At 44.3% G+C, this 18,292-nt stretch overlaps 1 protein-coding gene across 1 annotated transcript in view; it reads right to left on the minus strand.

Annotated features, from left to right (window-relative positions):
• Window positions 1-6,802: 6,802 nt before the first annotated feature.
• The window catches only part of SMAP2 (small ArfGAP2), a 35,321-nt gene continuing 23,831 nt past the window's right edge, over window positions 6,803-18,292 (minus strand). Inside the window, exons 3-10 of the mRNA XM_008167132.4 lie at window positions 17,684-17,769; window positions 15,845-15,923; window positions 15,214-15,300; window positions 13,414-13,495; window positions 10,951-11,060; window positions 10,654-10,819; window positions 8,994-9,313; window positions 6,803-7,937 (exon numbers count right to left, since the gene is read on the minus strand). Of these exons, the coding sequence (XP_008165354.2) occupies window positions 7,812-7,937; window positions 8,994-9,313; window positions 10,654-10,819; window positions 10,951-11,060; window positions 13,414-13,495; window positions 15,214-15,300; window positions 15,845-15,923; window positions 17,684-17,769 (1,056 nt within the window). The 3' untranslated portion in view covers window positions 6,803-7,811. The remainder of the gene's footprint in view (window positions 7,938-8,993; window positions 9,314-10,653; window positions 10,820-10,950; window positions 11,061-13,413; window positions 13,496-15,213; window positions 15,301-15,844; window positions 15,924-17,683; window positions 17,770-18,292) is intronic.

Here is an 18,292-nt window from a genome sequence, read left to right on the forward strand (position 1 = left end):
GCCCCTCCCCAGACCTAATGGAGAACAAGGTTTCAGCTGGGGGAGGGGGAAGGGGAATGTTCTACTGCAAAAGGGCATTTCTTGTCTGGTACGTGGTTTGCGTTGGCTGGCTGCGAAGATTACTCATCAGTTACTCATCGCACTCTCTCCCTGTCATGTCTTCTGTCAGGAAAGGAACTTCAGACCCATTCTCCCCGCATGCCTCTACCGCCCAAGGGGAACTGCTGATGAGGGCATTTGCAGACTGACTGTTTTAGTCTGGGCCTACCCAGTGCCCATACCCCCCCCCCCCCCCAAAGGGGAAACTAGCTGTGAGGATTGTATAGTAAATACTTAGGACTTATTTCTGAGCTCACGTACAGCAGGAATGAGTCAGTGGGGTTACACTAGTGCAAGTGAGATCAAAATCCAACCCCAGGCAGCCTGGTGGAGTTAAAAGGATGAGCATGGCCCACAGTGTTTCCCCTTGAGGTCCAGCTCTAAAAACCTGCAACAAAGTCCAAGCAAAACCAGTTATAGCCACCTACTACGGGGGGAGCACTGCCTCGTCTCGCTGGATAACTAAATTGCTGGAAGCTAGAGCCAGGCCTGATCTAGCAAATTTAGATAGGGACCGAAACTTTCCCGGAGTCCAGGAAGCTGGCTCAGGCCCTTCGCGTCTGGAAGTTAGCCCCAGCTTCGCCTGAAGCATTCCCACAACCGCTGGGGCTTGTAACAAAACATGAAGCTTTTCATGCAGCTTCAGCTTTTGTTGCACATGTTTCACGTGGCCTTCTTGCGAGCCAAGGGCATTATTACACTGAAAAGGCAAGAGCCCGTGCGATGGCTCTGAAGGCAGCTGTAACCGTGAGAAAGAAAGCACGCCCCCAAAGCGATGATGGGCACTGGCTCACCCCACTGCTGCTGGGAGATGCTGTGAAGGTTCTTTAGAACATACTCAGTGCATGGGCTAGTGTAGCAGGTGATTTCTGTCCAGCATACCTGGTACATAAGGCAGTAGCAAATAGGGAGGAATGGCCTGACAACCATCACAGTTCTGTCAGCTTCATGGTACGCTGAAAGGGAATGAAGACTCTGGGGAGGCAAGGAGGGCGGGGGCATCTGGGGAGGCAAGGAGGGCGGGGGCATCTGGGGGCTGCAGCTGGGTTTCTAAGTCCATGAAGCTGTACCAGAAAAACCTATGGTCAGCTGAGATTAGAATAAGTGCTTCCTGTACAGGTATCTATCCCAGCTCTCAGCCCCCCTCTCTGACATCAGGAACAAATGTGTCACCCAAGGCGCACTTCCATCGATGAAGCTGATTGGTTTTCAAAGACCAGAAAGAAGCCATTGGTCAAAGGAGTTGGGTCTGGGTTCCCTTTGTTGATAGGAGGAATCCCGTTCTGCTGAGCATCTTGGAAAGTCGTTTCGTTTTAGCATTGAGTTGACTGGACTGAAAGCCACAGCCTACATGTGTGTTTTTCTAATGCACTTATAAATACCTTTGTATTACTGAAATGAGTGTTGGCATACGCTGGAGCAGAGGAGGGCCTCGAACGGCATAAAGCCATCTTTAGAAACAGCACTGGCTTTATTGATTCAGGCTTAAATAATCCACCGCCGCTCAACTCTCACAAACCCAGCATCAACCTTTTGCAGATCGGTGGGGCAGTTTGTAGAATACATACCTGTACGCTTCCTCCGAGGAATGTGTTTAACTGTGCTAGAAAATACCAGCATTTGAAAGGTTAAACAAGGGCTTTCAGCCACCATGCCGCTTGGTATTTGCATTTGAAGAACAGGGAGGACACCTCCTGCAGCACAGAGGGCAGAAACCTGAAGCTCTTTTCCAAAAGCTTCTGTAACAGCTATTTCAGCTCACAAGGACGGGCATAGGAAGCAGCAGTAGAGGCTAAACCAGTTGTTAGAGGGTCATGGTGTGCTAGGAAAGCCTGCAGGGGGGGGGGGGGGCGCGCAGGGGAAATCTGCTTTAAATGTAATTTGGAAGCATGTGTGGCAGCTCGGAAATAAAACAGGCGTGGCAGTAGGGTGACCAGATGTCCCGATTTTATAGGGTCAGTCCCGATTTTTGGGTCTTTTTCTTATATAGGCTCCTATTACCCCCCACCCCCGTCCCGATTTTTCGCATTTGCTGTCTGGTCACCCTACATGGCAGAAACCTGAAATTAGACCCTTCACCACCACAGTGTAGAAAGGCAATTATCTAAAAAAGAATCTTAAGTGTTCACACGGAGAACAACTTTTCTCCATGAAATCAATTACGCCAATCGGCATCAGCCTGGGCCCAAGACTTGGAAAAGCAGGTTCTTAAGGCGAGATCTGAGAACTGAGGGAACGTTTTGTAAATGTTTGTCTCATTGTTAGTTGGGTAAAGCTGTCATGTCTTTAAAAAAAAAAACCCACAAAAATCCTAGATCTTGTCTTGTGTATTTCCCTGGATACTGGAAGGGAACACAGCAGCATCACAAAGCTGTAGCACTTCAGTGTGGACACTACCTATGCCGATGGGAGAGGTTCTCCCATTGCTACAGTTAATCCACCTCCCCAAGAGGTGGTCGCTGGATGAACAGAAGAATTCTTCCATTGATCTGGCGCTGTCTACACCAGGAGTTAGGTTGGCATGGCTACGTCTCTCAGGAGTGTGGATTTTTCACACCCGAGAGATACAGCTAGGCCAATGTAAGCTGCCAGTGTAGACCACCGGAAAAAGCAACTCACCGTTTGGCTACAAGCACAAGACCCAATGACGGGTGCAGGCTCTCTACCCTTTCAGAACTCAGATCATTGGTATACCTCATGTTTTTATAACCAGAGTTTAGCACACAGTATTTTGGGTGGTTTTTCATTTTAAATGTTGGTGACGAAGGGCAGTCATTGGGGCATTCATTAACACATCGGCTCCCATGCTTGCTTGTAGTAGGTCTGGTCCCTGCTTTGATTATCAAACTGGCTAGTGATTGCCGAGCTAAATGGTAAGTGATGCAAGAAGCAGGAAGGTTTTCTGGACTGTTAGAGAGTACACCATCACTACAAAGCTGGTTTTAAATTTCTCTTCCTTTCACCTCCCCGGGCATCTCTAAAAGGTGTAGCTAACCCTGCATCTTCTCAGAAGGCTGCTGCTTAACTTAGCACACAAGGAAGTTAGAGAAATATTGCTTCCCTGCCTAATGAGGTCCTTATTTTTATTTTTTTTAAAGAGCCAGCGGTGAAGTCAGTACATCTCCGATGTGACAATGAAGGCACTTAAGTAGCCATTGAGAAGCGAGGGTTTTGCTGGGATCTTGCTCCCTCACTGCAGCATTTGCATTTAGTGCAGATGGAAAGAGGCTGCCTCAGAAGGATGCAAAAAAGGGGTTTTATTGAGACTTGAAGAGTTTGCGTTAGTAAATGAGTTGGTTGTTTCTAAGGGATTATTGTCAATGTTACTGGATATTGACAAGACTTCCTAGCACTTGCTAGAAAGGTGGATTTTTGTCTTATGTTTATTGCAAGGAACTTGAAGCAATGTTTCCTGATGCCAGAGATGGCATCTTATTTTCTCGGGTTGTAGCTGCACTACCCTCATCTGTAACCGACCGGCCAGGCGTTCTGGCATCGAATGCCTCTCGGACGTTAGCACTTTGATGTTGGTGGCCTTGTTTTTCTTAGAAAAGGGCTTGATCTTTTCATGCAGTTAAAGCTAAATAAATTTCCCCCATCATGTTGTCCTACTCCCCACTTCAAACAAAATATCGACTCTAACAAAGCACACAGAGCACTACAGCAGTGCCCCGCACCCAAGAGTCTGTCATTAATGGCCAGAGTTTATAGCTCTACTACAAAAACCTACTTCCAGGGGGGAAGAGTTGCTAGAGTTTTCAGAAGGACCCAAGGCCCAGATCCCCCAAAACATATTTAGGCATTTAACTCCTATTGATGTTAATGGGCATTAGGCACATAGGTACTTTTGAGGATTGGGGCCTACATCACATAGGAGTGCCAGTCCCCTCAAAAGTCATCGGAATTTATATTTCTAAGTTGCCTTTGGAAAATCCAGTGCTCACTTTCAACTCCTACAGTTTTTTCAACTTGTAGCCCTATAGGCCATCCATTCAAATCTGGGCTGGGCTCTTAATTTAAAAAGCAAGCAAGGGATAGAGAGTCAACGAACCAGTAGCACACACTGGCAACAAGGAGAGAGTTTCCATTGTGGGGTCTAAAATTAAACAAACACTCTCTTAAGCAGACCAGGTGGTGGCTTAGAGCCCTCACTAATGCCCAAGAGCCCTGCCTGTACAGTTAGGCATTTCTTTAGAAAGTTGAACAACACAAACTAGTTTTGTTTTCAAGTAGGTGAAGCATTGTTAGTTGGTTTAGAGAGTTATAGGGTGAATCAGTACCAACTTGCGTTCAGATTATCTAAACCTATACCACACCAGTTGTAACAGATGATTTGGATCACAGACACCAATATAAGCATTATGTAAGGAAAGCCCAAACCCCATCTCCTGATCTCAGTACAGTAATAGAAGGGGTCAGTGGTCCACTTGCAATTGGCACTCCGTGCTTTAAGAGGTTAGTCACGCCTCAAATGTCTATTAACCACAATTTAAGAACCGTACAGAAGCTTTTTAAAAGCAACAGGCATCTTGATGATTAAGTAGCAGAAGGCACAAAGGACATCCACCATGTTTAGCAAACCCCTATATTTCATTTGAAAGTCAGGACAGGTTTGCAGTGTGTAAGAGAACCTACTGCCCCTCTTCAGTGCGAGGATGGCTTTATTTTAATAGGGAAGAACTAATTTGCTAAAATCAGATAAGTAGGCAACAGGTTTGGGGGTTCTTTACTAAGTTAAGAGTCTCATTGGTTTTATAGTTTTGAAATAAGCTGTGTCTTAATGACAGATTCGTAACTAACAGCAAGTTTGTATTAAAATAAAATCACAGTAGGGGTGAATTACTGATTATTTTAACCCCAATTCCATTATTCAAGACAAGGGGATGGGCCTGTGATGGGTACTCAAGAAAGGTAATAGATTAAAAAAAGCAAATGGCAATTTTATACCTGTGCTATGTAATGTTTTATATGTGTGTGGTCTTTCCTAATGTAAAACTCTTGTATTTTTGTGATTTATATGCAGCAGGACTGATGGATGTGAGGGTGCACGTTATTTTGTAAAATATTCTTAGCCAATTTTCCAAGAAGAAACAAAAAAATGAAATGTTCATATTCTTCATTGGCTTGTACCTGCATGTACAGTATTTGGGCAGCAAGTAAAGATGATTAAAGCCAGTTTGAAAACTGTTTGCTTCACCTACATTTGGGCTGCAGAATATTTCATATAGGAACCCCCCCGAGCCTTTGACCGCCAACCACGTGTTTAAGGCTGTTTACCAGATTCAAAAGTGAGCTGAATTCTGCAAGACTCTTGATACCCGAGTATGGATTTGCTAGTGCTGTTTTTGAAAGGGTCACTATTGTTTGATGCACAAACTTAATGGCCACAGTTCAGAGGAAGAGGGAATGCAACGCCAGACGTGGTATATCATTCACCTCCCAACAATGATAGCAGAGAATACTTTAGTGGATTTGGAAAAAGACCGTATGCAAGTGGCTGACAGCGCTGTACAGTGAGGTAGATTTCTTCCTCACCCAGCCATTGTTCAGGTAGCACCCTGAGGCACAAGAACCGAAACCACTCGAAGTTCTCATCTAGAATAATTGCATATTCCTACCAAGGTATTTGCCTTTATTACCCAGTCCCAGAAAAGTATTTCCTTTCATATCCATGTCATCGCTTAGGTTAGGTGACCCCTTTGGTTCTTGTACTACAGGATAAAGAAAGTTTCAAGAGTTTGCCTTCACTATATTTTACATATTGTTATCTCCTCTGATTTGGTTTCTCATTTTCCACACACTTTATGCCATCAGCACAACAGGCTCTGCGCCAGCCCCACTTCTGTAGAAACAGCCTACATTTCAGTGTATTTATCATTTCTACTGTATATATGTGTAGTTGACTAAATACAGAAGCAGCAACTGCTGACCAAAGTGGATGATTACACATCACGTTCTCCACCTGTCACTTCCTAGGTGCAGAGAATTTGACACCCTGCCATCTACAAGTTTAATAAAAATATTAGTTCAGGATGTTTTCTGGCAAGGGGTCCTTGCTTTGGAACATTTTGCCACAACAGGAGTGCATGCATTATCTACGAGTCTACAGTGACTTACCAGCAAAAATAGAAGACAAATTCTGCAAATTCAGTGTGTCAATTTCATCTGCAAAAGACATAGTAGCATGACTGACAAACTGAGCAGAGATGTAACTTAAAGATCACCTACATTTATCCATTCTGGAGGAGTTGTGGGAAACCAGATTCTTTAAGGTTCATTAAGATATTAAAAACTTATCAGAGGATCTGGTTACAGCATTGTAACCCTCGTAGTTAAGACTGCTGTATGGCAGAGAGAACAGAACTGTGTATACAGTGTTCAAGTTTTATTTGCCTTGCTGTATGCACAATTTAGTTAAGATAGATGGATTTTAGTTAACCAGGTGCAAACACTGTATGCACTCAGTTGATTTGCAAGTCACTTTTAGTTAAACTAGTCCAAATTTGCATGTAGACAAGCCCTTAGAATCCTGGGCTAAAGAAGCAGTACTTGGTGGTGTAGTCTAATAAAGCAGACATGTTCCCACTGTGGACTAAAGGGAGAGCAAGCTCATTTGATTAAGGATCTGAGCCCCTGTTCCCAGAGGTGATTAACTCATTGTATTACTGGTGATCTGAGATTCAACAAGAATATAAAGTCAATGGATGTTTCACTGCAATGTTTTATTAAGGAATTTACATATACACATGATAAAGTAAACCAGGTACATCTCACTTTTTTGCTTACGCTGATGAAATCTTTCAAATGTATGCTTGCTAGTGAGGTGGCTGTGAAGGACAAGAAAAACCTGCCCCCTCGACCCTCCTTCTACGCTTCAGTATCAGAATGTCAAGAGAAAGCTGGGGGTGGGGACTACACAAGAACAAAACAGATATGAAAAAGTATAAATTAGGATGTCATGGTCATTTTAAAAGCGTAAGAAATACTTGTGATGGGCTCTTGGCCCTCTATAAATTAATTATCTTGGTTAGTTCATTAAAAGTTTTTTTTTTTTGGTTTGTTTTAAATTACATCAACACCACAGATTAGACAGAAAAAAGCCACTCTGAAGAAGTGCAAGTTTCACATTCCAAACACAGTGTGCGTCCCATCCTGTGTGACACTCCTGTTTGGTCACAGGAGGGGTCTTCAACATGACTTTGGTTCCAATGAAGATTGACTAGCCAAGCACAGCGAGGCCTCAGCTCCAAAGAACGCCACAGCAAAAGAGAAGAACAGAGGTGGCAAGACTTAGGATTTGGGTTGGATTAAAATCCAGTTCCTCAGGGACTTTCCCTTATCAAACAAAAACCCACTAGTAAAATTTTATTTAAATCTAATTCCCAAAAGGCCTGACGTGCAGCCAGTAATGCAATTCACAGCTACCTCAATCGTCCCCTCCCCTGAGATGCCCAGGAGAAGGGGGAGACCAGGCCCCCAAGAGCATTTGCATTTCACTGTGCTGAATGCAGAGGAGCTGACAGTGGTGTTCTGGTCTCTGAGGTTTCCCTGTGGTTTTGACAGTGAAAAGGAAGAGATGGGTCTCAGTTATGGGGAAAACATAGATTCAGGCTGAACAGAGAGCCAGAAACAAACCCTGAATGTCTCATGGAGCAGTTTTAAAACAGAACAAAAGGCAAAAAAAGTGGTCATAATACTGGGAAGGAAGGGGGTTATTTCCACATCTGAGAGCTGAGCGTTTGATTGGTTCCCTGGGCACTTCCTCCGCCCATTGACTGTCCATATCCCATCATGCCATTAGCTCCATAAAAGTTCATCCCAGCCATCTGCTGGGTCATCTGAGAAGGAAAGGAGACAAGCTGGGTCAGGAAAATCATTCTAACACACAGCAGGGGAAAAAAAAAAATATCCAGGCCCCAGTCCAGGAAAGCACTTGGTACATGCTTCAAGTTCAGCACATGGGATAGTCCAATTGACTTTTATGGGACTACAGCACATACTTCACATGAAGTACGTGCTGGAGTGCTTTGCTGGAGCCAAGCCTTAGAGGGGGAAAGGCAGCGTAACCAAAAGTAAGGTAAGGAGTTTGGTTCTTTCTGCTTGACAGCCATCTCCAGTGAGAGACTTGAATAAGAAGCGACAGCTCAATCTAATGTATTTTGCTGAAACAAAAGGCCAGAGACAAGGCAATAGTCTCATTTCCTAGGGTATCCTGGAGGCCTGACTGTTGCATACAATCTAATTAAGACAGAGTGAAAAACACCCTAATTATCCCAGTATGGAAGCATCAGACCCTGCCGACTTATTAGGAAATCAGATGTAACACAGGCAAAGGGGCTTAGAGTCTAAGCCTGCAGGAAGATTCATTTGGAGCCAGCTCCCCACTTTGCAGTTCTGGGCAACCTGGTAGTCATGGAATAACTATCAGTGCGGCCTAGATGCCAGCAGGGCACAGGCGAGAGTTGAGAGAGCTTTCCAATGGCAGCAACTCTGCTCCTGCCACCCCCCCCCCTCCCCATTCCAGCTCTGGGCTGAACTACCGAGCTCTGCCCTGGAGCACGTTTATTTCAGTTCTCAGATTTGGTGGGCGGGGTTTTACCCAACTGCACAATGGTTTTGCAATTTGGACCACCACAGAGAAAGCTCTGATGCTAAGCAGGACAGGACAAGTGAACAGAATGGGGCTTCGGTGCCAAAACTCCTGGCTCTGCCAGTGTCCTAAGATACCCTGGACAAGTTTTAGCCTTTCCATCCCTCCGTCTGCCCATCTCCAAGAAGGGATCCACCTTCCAGGGTGCGGATATCGTTAGTTTCATCTCCGTGAAGCATTTTAAGACCCTCGGAAGAAAGGCAAATACTAAACATTGATCTGAGCAGGAACAAATCCCTCTCACCTGCGCAATGTTCCACTGAAGCTGCTGAGCTGGTTGCACACCGTACACCGGCGGTGGTACCGCGGCCACGCCAGCAACATACCCGGCCTGCTGGGCTGCCATCATTCCATTGGGGACGCCAATGACAGCCGTCTGCATGCCACCCACGTATCCAGCCGGGATAGCCATGGGGGCCACCATCCCTGGAGCTCCTGGTTGGGCCATCATTCCTACTGGGGGGGCCATCATGCCGCCAATCATGCTGCTGGGTGGGGCGACCCCTGGAAAGCCAGTATATGCTGCAGGGTATGCCATCTGAGCCGGGGCCATGAACATTGCTCCTGGAATAGGGCAAGAAGGTAAGTGGCTAAGGGGGGAAAAAAAATACACTCAATGCTGATTTTTAGGAAACTTGGATTTGGCTGACATGCCTTGAGCAGAATTGCCACACACGTATTTGGTATTGCAATAACTGAAATGGGTCCTTTGAAAAGAAATCTAGGGCTGGCTGACGGCTAGTATTCTGCAGACTGGGGTTCCAGTTCCGGGCCATTAGTCCCCAGGCCCACACACACAACGTAGATGAGGCATATTCAATCCCTTGGACAAGTTCCTCAGATCATCATGACCCCTGAGCAGGGAGCAGAGCACCAACTGGATCCAAAGTAATCCTGTCGGTGGCAGTTCTGGGGAGGAGGGGGCATTAAAGGGTGCAAAACGGGATGAATAAAACTCAAGGTCTGGAAGATGCAAGAAATCATCAGGGGAGGAAGCGAAAAGGCTCCTCTTGTTAACTCTTAAGGTGCTGAATTGCAGTTGCACTGCAGTATTGTCACTGCATAGCGATACCCTGGCGAGAGCGAGGAGACATCACGAGCATTTGAAATGCAAATATGAAGAACGGGGTATCAGACCCACTTGGAGGACAGGGCAGAATTCCCCTGTAATTAAGGGGTGGGACAAGTAGGTCTACATACAACTCGCAATCCACAGCAGAACTCCACTATGTCAATGGGAAGCTTGCACACAGATCAAGGGGTCCATATGCAGGGACAAAACGCGGGGTTATTATTCAGGACCTTATTATCCCATTCAGTATGGATCAGTGAGAAAAATTCTCCCCTTTAAAGCCACTGCTCTATCCGCTGTGGTGTCTTTCCCTCCTTTTGTGAATCTCCTGCTCTTCCCACTTATCTCCATTTCCCTCCCTAAAACACACTATATCCCTCATGCCCTTTCCAATTCCACCACTGAAAGGATCAGCAAGTGAATAGCTACTGCTGGCAATAAAGTAGAGATGATGTTCTGATTAACAGGAGACAAGGGAGTCCACACACCTAAAGCTGCCTGGCTCACACTTGAAAGGTTTTCTTCACAACCATGAGGACTAGAAGATTGTTTTAAAAAGAGAGCTTAGAATCTGGACAGCCTGAACACATTCTGCAGGCTACGTAAATACACCGTGCAGGCCAGAGCCAGCCCATGGATTGTACATTTTACACCCCAAAACAAAAAAGGAATTCCTCAAGGAATACCTGTCCACTTGTAACAGGTCTCACATTAATCCAACAAGGCTGCACTAGAAGCAATTCAGACCTGTCAGTTTAATGCTCTCAGGACATCCCGAACAGTGGCAGAAGCTTTTAGCTCGCTCCCTGCCTCCCCCCATGATGTGCAGTACCTTGGGCAGGCATCTGGGGTGTCTGAGAACCATACAGGGAAAGAATGGAGTCTTTAGAGAGTTGTTTCTTTCCCGTTTCCTCCACTTTACTTCCTGGCTCAGGGAACAGGTTCAGGTTTTCAGGAACAGACCCAGCGCTTCCAGCTGTTGGCATAGAGCCAGTGATCTGGGGAGAAAAAGACGACCGTGATAGGCTCATCTTTGTGAACACTGAGGATGAAAACATGCAGGTCTTCTCCGCGCTCCATGTAGTCACCTAGCAGTGTTTGGGGAAGCCGGTTACCACACACTACTCACCTTCTTGGAGTCAGAGAGTGAGTTAGATTCCACGGAACCAAAGAGATCTAGATCCTTCTCTAAACTGCTGCTGGGTCTGCCATTTGGGATAGTGCTGGTCACAGGAGCATCTGAGAGACATATAAAGGTTAGAGGGCTAATATGGCTAGCCAGCCTTCCTGCCAGCTGAGGTAAGGTGGTGTGTGGTCCACCAAATAAGCTGCCGATTGCAGATTAAGGCGGAGCCCTACGTGACCCGAGCGGCCCACTGCTTGGCTCTTTACTTCACTTCCCCACCCAGTGCAGCAAACTTCTTTTTGGTACAAAAAGCATCCTGCCGTATGCTGAGCCACCGCCACCCCTCCTGAAACTCAAAGCAGCCGGAGCACGTGGAAGCAAATGATTGCGGCACATGTTGTGCTGCTGCGCAGAGGACAGCACATGAATATTTCTGCTGCAATGTCAAGTGCTGGAGCTGCATTAGGTGCACGGCGGGCTTTGCTTCAGCTACTCTTGGGAGTGACAGTTCCCTCGTTCACCTGCAGCAGGAAAGCAACACTACAAATCTTATTAGAACTCACGTGTTTCTATTCAGAGCCCTTCACAGATCAACATCTGCGGCATTCAGAGGCACATTCTGCCCCAGAACTTGATTAGGAATCACTGAAGCATGGATCTGGAGCACTACGGTTTGCAAACGTGTAAGGATTTTATGCTGGCGGGAGTGCCTCCTGCACAAAGCTACTCAAAGGTAACCTGCAAAACTTTTTGTAAAACCAGAACAGCAGCAAGGGCAGAAGTGCTCTGCTGGTGCCTAGGGTCATCCGACGTCAGTTTTAGGTGGCATATTGTTACTGGAATAAAGTTTTGCAGGGAGGATTATACCCCTCTGAGATAGAAAGTTGATTTGTTTAGTTTCACTTCTATTTAGATCCCTAAAGAATCAAACTGCTTGGAACGCTAAAATTACGCCCATAGGCTCTCTCTGTGCTCCAAACGACATCACAAGAGATGGCATCTAGAATAGGAAAAAATGTTTGCGTGCTGAATGCTCTAGATACCATAGCTCTAATCCTTCCCCATTGTAAGAGAGCATGCTAAAGTGGATTGAAAGGATTTTTATTTAAATTGGATTTTTTTAAATTTAAGTTAAATACAGTTTCCTTTTAAAATAAAACATTTAACATTAAATTTGAAATTATGACAAGCTATATTAAGGCCTAAACTTATCTTAGTCTATGAAAGTCAATTACATAAAAATATTCAAGCATGTTTACTGCTGAAGTTTTAAAGAAACTGAAACCACTGAACTGGGAGAAGTCACTGGTTAAGCAATTGGAACCAGAGTTGGCTAAGGCAGCTTTTGACAGAAGTAGCCTCTTCTGCAGGTACAGAGAATATTTTCTTCATTGCAGTTAATTTAGTTCAATGACTAGTTCATTGAAAGTTGAGAAACTGACTGGGATTTTAAAAAAGCAGTCTCCCCCCACCTTCTAATCTGTGAATAGAAGAGGATGAGAGCTACTAGTTTTAAAATCTTGAAGGACATGAAGACCAGAAACACCGCTCAATACACTGGCTACAGATACTGCTTTTGTTAAATAAATCAGTTTAAATAAAACAGCCTTAAACGTGCTGGATAATTTTTTTCTAATAAAATGTAAAAATTAAGAATCTGAAGAAATGTCCGTTAAGCTGCAATTGTTTAAATTTAAGTGCGTATGCTTAAATGTTTATAGCTATAATGTAGCCTCCAAGTTAGCAAATAGTACCAAATTTAGTGTAATGGGCAAGTCAGCATGTTTGAACGGTATCAACCAATAGGAATCAGCCTCTCTTTAGGAAAAGAGCTGAAATGCAGATGCAAAACAAGATTACAACTGATGATTTAAATCAAAGTTTCCAGTGAGCAGATTTAAATCACTGATTGCAATCATGATTTGTATCAAGCCACCCTGGGATAGCTACCGCCGTCTCAGAGGAGGCTGCATTTCAGCAGTGCCACATGTAGAATATGAAGCACTCTGAGATACTTGCCAATATGCATTCTTGTACCTTTAAGAAGAGCCTAAAGGTAAAGAGCCCCTTCCAGCATCGTTATGTCCAATTTTCCAGTCCCCTTCACCTTAGGGAGTGGTGGAAGAAGTGAGCTTTAAGGCTGCTCTAACCCAGAGAGACAGCAAGTATTCACTGAAGCAGGCAGGCGCACTCATTCCCAGAGGCCATCCAGCTATTTACTTCCAAAAAGGTTGTTTGTTTTTCCTTTTTTTGGGGGGGAAGGGAGGGGAGAGGAGAAGAAGAGGGGCAGTGGAGGAGAAAGAAAGAAGGAAAGAAGGAATTTAGATTGGGGATATATTCTACCATAAGAAGGCAAAGGATTATGGTCTTTAGCAGCTGCCATCTACCTATGGGTACCACATTTAAGACCATTCTGTACTACTCAATACTTTTCAGATTGTTCCAAAGCATGTGACTTTCCCTTACCAAGTCCTAGCAGGTCCATTACAGGTTCAGTAGATTTAGGGGGACTTTTTCTTGGTGGCTGCATTTCATCTTTCTTTTGCGGCTTAAAAAAAAAAAAGACAATATTAAAACCCAGAAATCTTGCAGTTGTTCGAACCTTCTACTTAACCTTTGTGAAAAGGGAAAGGATAAGGAATCTGGGCTTGAATCATGACTGCATTGATTCAGTTCAAATGGACAGGGTTACACACTTTGAAAACTGAAGTTAAAGCAGTGGTAAGTCAGGCTCAGTTTCCTACAAAAGCAAGTAAACGAATCTAAGAGTTCTGTTCTTGTATCTTGAACTGGGATATCTCTTCTGCCATACGCAAACAAAGTCTAATAATTAATAAATAATAGTACTAGACAAAAGTCATTAGATCTAGTTACTTATCTAAAGAGGAAAGATAGGGCTGTATCTCTAATCACTGCTGACAGAGATCCCGATTCAGCTGTCCCTGGACAGCTCAGAGTCCCATATGCTTTATACATTTTATGTAGAATCAGCCAGAAAGAAACTTAAAGCTTCCCAGTCTTTGCCCCTTCTACTCTAAACTATTGCCAGCTGAGACTTGATATTACTTCATATGTGAACATGCAAATCTTGTATCTTCAGAAGACCCTGAGCAGGATCATAGAACCATTGTGTTATAAAAAGGTTTAGTGTGAACACTAGGATTTTCTGAAACATAATATTCCGTTCTAAACCTTCAGAGTACCGTCTTGCAGTTAATGGGAAGGACAGTCAAGACACACAGCTTATCTTGAAAAGAAACCTCCATATTTGTGAACATTTGCCCAGTACGCACTCTGAACTTCAACTGATAACCCATGCTCCAGCTACGCTCCTGCAACTACATATGCGACTTATCATTTAACTGACAGGCATTATCGCTAAAGAACAGGCATCAGGACTGACAGCCAAAGATGGAGTTTGACTGCTTGCTTCAGCTATTCTGTTTGCCTTTGTCCTGGAAGTAATTGCAATAGCGTTAAGATTCAAGTGGAGGAGCATTTACCCTAATTGGAAAAGGATTAGTCTTGTGTTTTCAGTTTCCATTACTGAATACAAATGCAGGTTTTAACATCAAAATAAGCGGCTTGTGGTATACCAAGAACCACTATACAATTCAGTTTCTTAGCTAGTAAAATGCACAGTTAGCCAGATGGGAGAAGAATAAGACTAGGTCCCTTGAAAAAGTCATTGTAGGGTTACACAAAATTAGATATTACATGCCTTTACTGTAACGAAGGGAGCTAGAATCCACCACACGCCTATTGGGGGGGAGGGAGGGAGGAGAAGAGAGGAGTGTGGAGAGGAATGGTACAAAAACAAGGATTTCATTGTTTTGTGCAAAGTAAACTGATCCAGGAGAGACGAGCAGCCCTTATTTGGAGATGAAGTGCCATAAAGACTCATTTCTTACTGTTAAATTAGGGGTCTAAGCTATCAACATAGGGCTATAGTCACTAGATAAACCATGACAAGACAGGAATGGGAGAGAGGAGACAAACATAGAAATGGCAACTGGGATTGAGAGCTGTCCGTAAATTGTGGGGGAAGGATGAACCCCTCTCTAAGCACCCGGTATTGGCCTGTTATAGACAAGACACTGGAATATACGGAGCACCAGCGTGATTCAGTGCATTCACTTCTTAATAGGAAGAGAGACCAGAAAAATCTCATGTTTCCATAGTAGCACCTCTACTACGCTTGAAAGATGCCTGTATCTTCCCAGATAGACCTTTACAATTGACCCATGACAGTACTTTTTGCCTTACCATTTTCACTTTCTCAAAGATAACGGGTTCCAGTTTCTTCTCTGATGCGGACTCACTGTTCCTTTTCCATTTGTCATCTTTTTCTTTCTGTACAAAGAATCAAACAGAAGTGAGGGTCAAAGCTCAGGCCATAGCAATGGGGGAAGTTAAAATAAAAATAGAAATCTAGTTTTTCCAAGCAAGTTCATACTGAACTGCACCTTTTACCAACCTAAAAAGCAGCAGCTAATAAGGTAACACCTCCCCTTACCCAGCAGCCAATTTTTCCCAGTGCCTTGGTTAATAGTTTAAAACCAGTTTTGCCAGCTGTACACATGGTAATTTAGATCTGTAACAGAGGATACAACTGCAGAATGGCCATGAGAGAGTCCCTGCTTTTGGAGAATGAGTAGAGTCCCAAATAGTTAAAATTCCCAACACAAGAGAAATACTTCCAAAATTGAAAACACAGGTTACTCAGTTGCAGGTTGAGGAATAAGTCAAGATGGCCAGTCCTGTACATTGTCAGTTGATGGTTTTGGAGACAATTTAATGGTAACAAGTAAATTCAGGATAAGACAAAGATATCAGGAGAGTGTTTACAAGCTTATGATTGGTCTTCTACACAAGTTCTTAGGAACTAGAGACTAACCCTAAGGGCACTGATGTCAAGACTTCGATCCATGTATTTCTTCTTTTCATATTTGTCTCTGATAAAGCCCTCCACGGCTCTGCAAGAGGCTGGTTAAGGATGAATGACTCAAAAGTTGAAGCTGTCTATATAGACACGTGTTAAATAGTTCTACAAAATACATTGTGTGACCACAAAATAATGGCAGTTTAAGGAAGTTCTCTTGCAACAATAATTTTATTTTTGTTCCTTTAAGTTAGTGTCAAGGTTGTCAATGCTAAATATACCCCTGAAGCGAGTGGATGAAATGATTAGATCTAGTTTACTAAAGTGATATACACACGCTGCTGGGGATAGCCAGAGCCACGAGGCCACTACGTTAACCCTCTGCCTCAGCAAGAGTGTGCTTTGCTGGAGATTAGCCCGTGTCCGCTTCTTGCCACACCAGTCTGCCTTCCTCACCAGCAAACAGCCTGAACCTCCACCAGTCTTAACCTTGCGTAGTAGTTAACAATCAGTGAACTCTAGCCCCCAAGCGCCTCAGCTTTGTCTCGCCGCAATACACAGTCCCTTTCACAGTACATTCACAAAAGAGATTAAGTTTATTGCTCCTTTAAAGAGTCAATACATTGCAGCTCAACTGGTGTTTGACAACTACTCAAGCACAGCACCGGTTTACAGTAAAACACGTTTAATAAACAAAAAGTCATAGGTTTACATGATACCAAGACAGAAAGGGTTACAAGCAAACAAAAAAGTAAAAATATGCTTTCTAATGGCTAAGACCTAACTTAAGCTACTGTCTTTGTTCAAGGCAGTTTCCTCACCAATCTTCCTTCCCAGCAATGGCTGACTTGCTCTTAGCCAGGATCCACCACGCCATCCAAGGTGCTGGCTTTCCTTGTCTCCTCAGGTGACATTTTTATTAGAGCAAGTTAAACAGTCATTTCTTGGTCCATTGTGGCAAGATGCCACAGTCCAGTAAGCTTTGTTAAAGACCAGGAGCGATACAGAAAGGAGTTAAGTACAGCATTACTAGTAAAGGCCACACTGCACTTTAAAAAAACTGCACAGAGTAACTATTAGGGAAGTTTACAATAAAGATCAGCATTTATCTAGTCATTTGTTAGCACCACCACTTAGTAGCATCTAACCTGTACACACATTCTTTACAATCCTGCATTGGCACGAACCATTCTGAGATACGGGATCCCATGTATCTGAATGTCTGTCTACACAGCAAAGAAAAAAAAAACCTCACAGCTGGCTCATGCCAGCTGACTTGGGCTTGCATGGCTTAGGCTGCAGGGCTGTTTCACTGTGGTGTAGACTTCCCGGCTTGGGCTCGAGCCTGGGCTCTACGACCCTGAAAGGTGGGAGGGTCCCAGAGCCCAGGCTCCAGCCTGGAAGTCAACACAGCAATGAAACAGCACTATGACCCTGTGGTCTAGGAGACCTTCTCTAACTTAAAGTGTTCCGACATTTTCAAAAGGCGCCGAACACTTGCAGCTCCCACCAGCTTCCGTGGGATCTCGGAGTGCTTGGTGCTTTTGAAAGTCAACCCTTCACTTTGTTAGTGAGCTGACAAGGCATATGCCATGCAAAGGCTTCAAGTTGTAACAGACTGGCTTTACTTAATTCTTATACTCCACAGAGCTTAGCAAGGATCACTCAGAGCTCATTCATTGAAGACAGTAATGTACCAAATCTGAAGCACTGCACAGAGGGTGCCTAGCTAGGAACCTGTTTTCATGGCTGACACTCAGGCACAAAGATGAGCAATTGCCCTCTTTGTAGAGAGGCTTTTCATCTTGTTTTTAAGTCTCCTATATCCCCAAGTAGCAAGGAAAGAAAGGATACTGGTCTGTCTGAGGCCGCCTGAAGGTCTCTGGCAGGTAGGCTTCATAGAGACGATTTGCCTTTCTGTTTCCCATCTCTTGCATACACTGCAAGTCAAAAAAAGAGATCGTAAGCCATTTGTTTCAGCATATGAAAGTTCTGTCATACCGCCGCACTCCAATAGTCTTAAACTCCTCTGTTAAACTAGCAGAAGTATTTTTAGACAGATCTTTGAAGCCTGTTCTGTGCCTTTGCGGCACACGGAAAACCCAAATATTGAGCGCGCTCAACATCACTTAACTGGAATAAACGGAGCCTTAAACTTTTGAGCAGCCAGAAGCCCCTGTGGATTTGAAGGTTTGTTGCACAGGAGGGAGGTTTTCATCCTTGGGGGAATTTCATACTCAGAACGTACAGAAGGGAAAACCCCATCAAGTCAGACAGTGTATCCCCTGAGCACTGCAGGACTGGTCCTTTCATCCCCAAGACTCACCATTTTCCTAGGGAGACTATTCTGTAACTCAAAGCTTGACTGGTAAAGTTTCCCCTGATAGTCAACCTACACTTCCTTCCTTTTATCCCATGCCATTGCTCTAGTTCCACCCCATGTAGCTCTCCCTCACCAGCATT

The sequence above is a fragment of the Chrysemys picta genome, chromosome 23 (assembly GCF_011386835.1).
Source record: "Chrysemys picta bellii isolate R12L10 chromosome 23, ASM1138683v2, whole genome shotgun sequence".
Lineage (NCBI taxonomy): Eukaryota > Metazoa > Chordata > Testudines > Emydidae > Chrysemys > Chrysemys picta.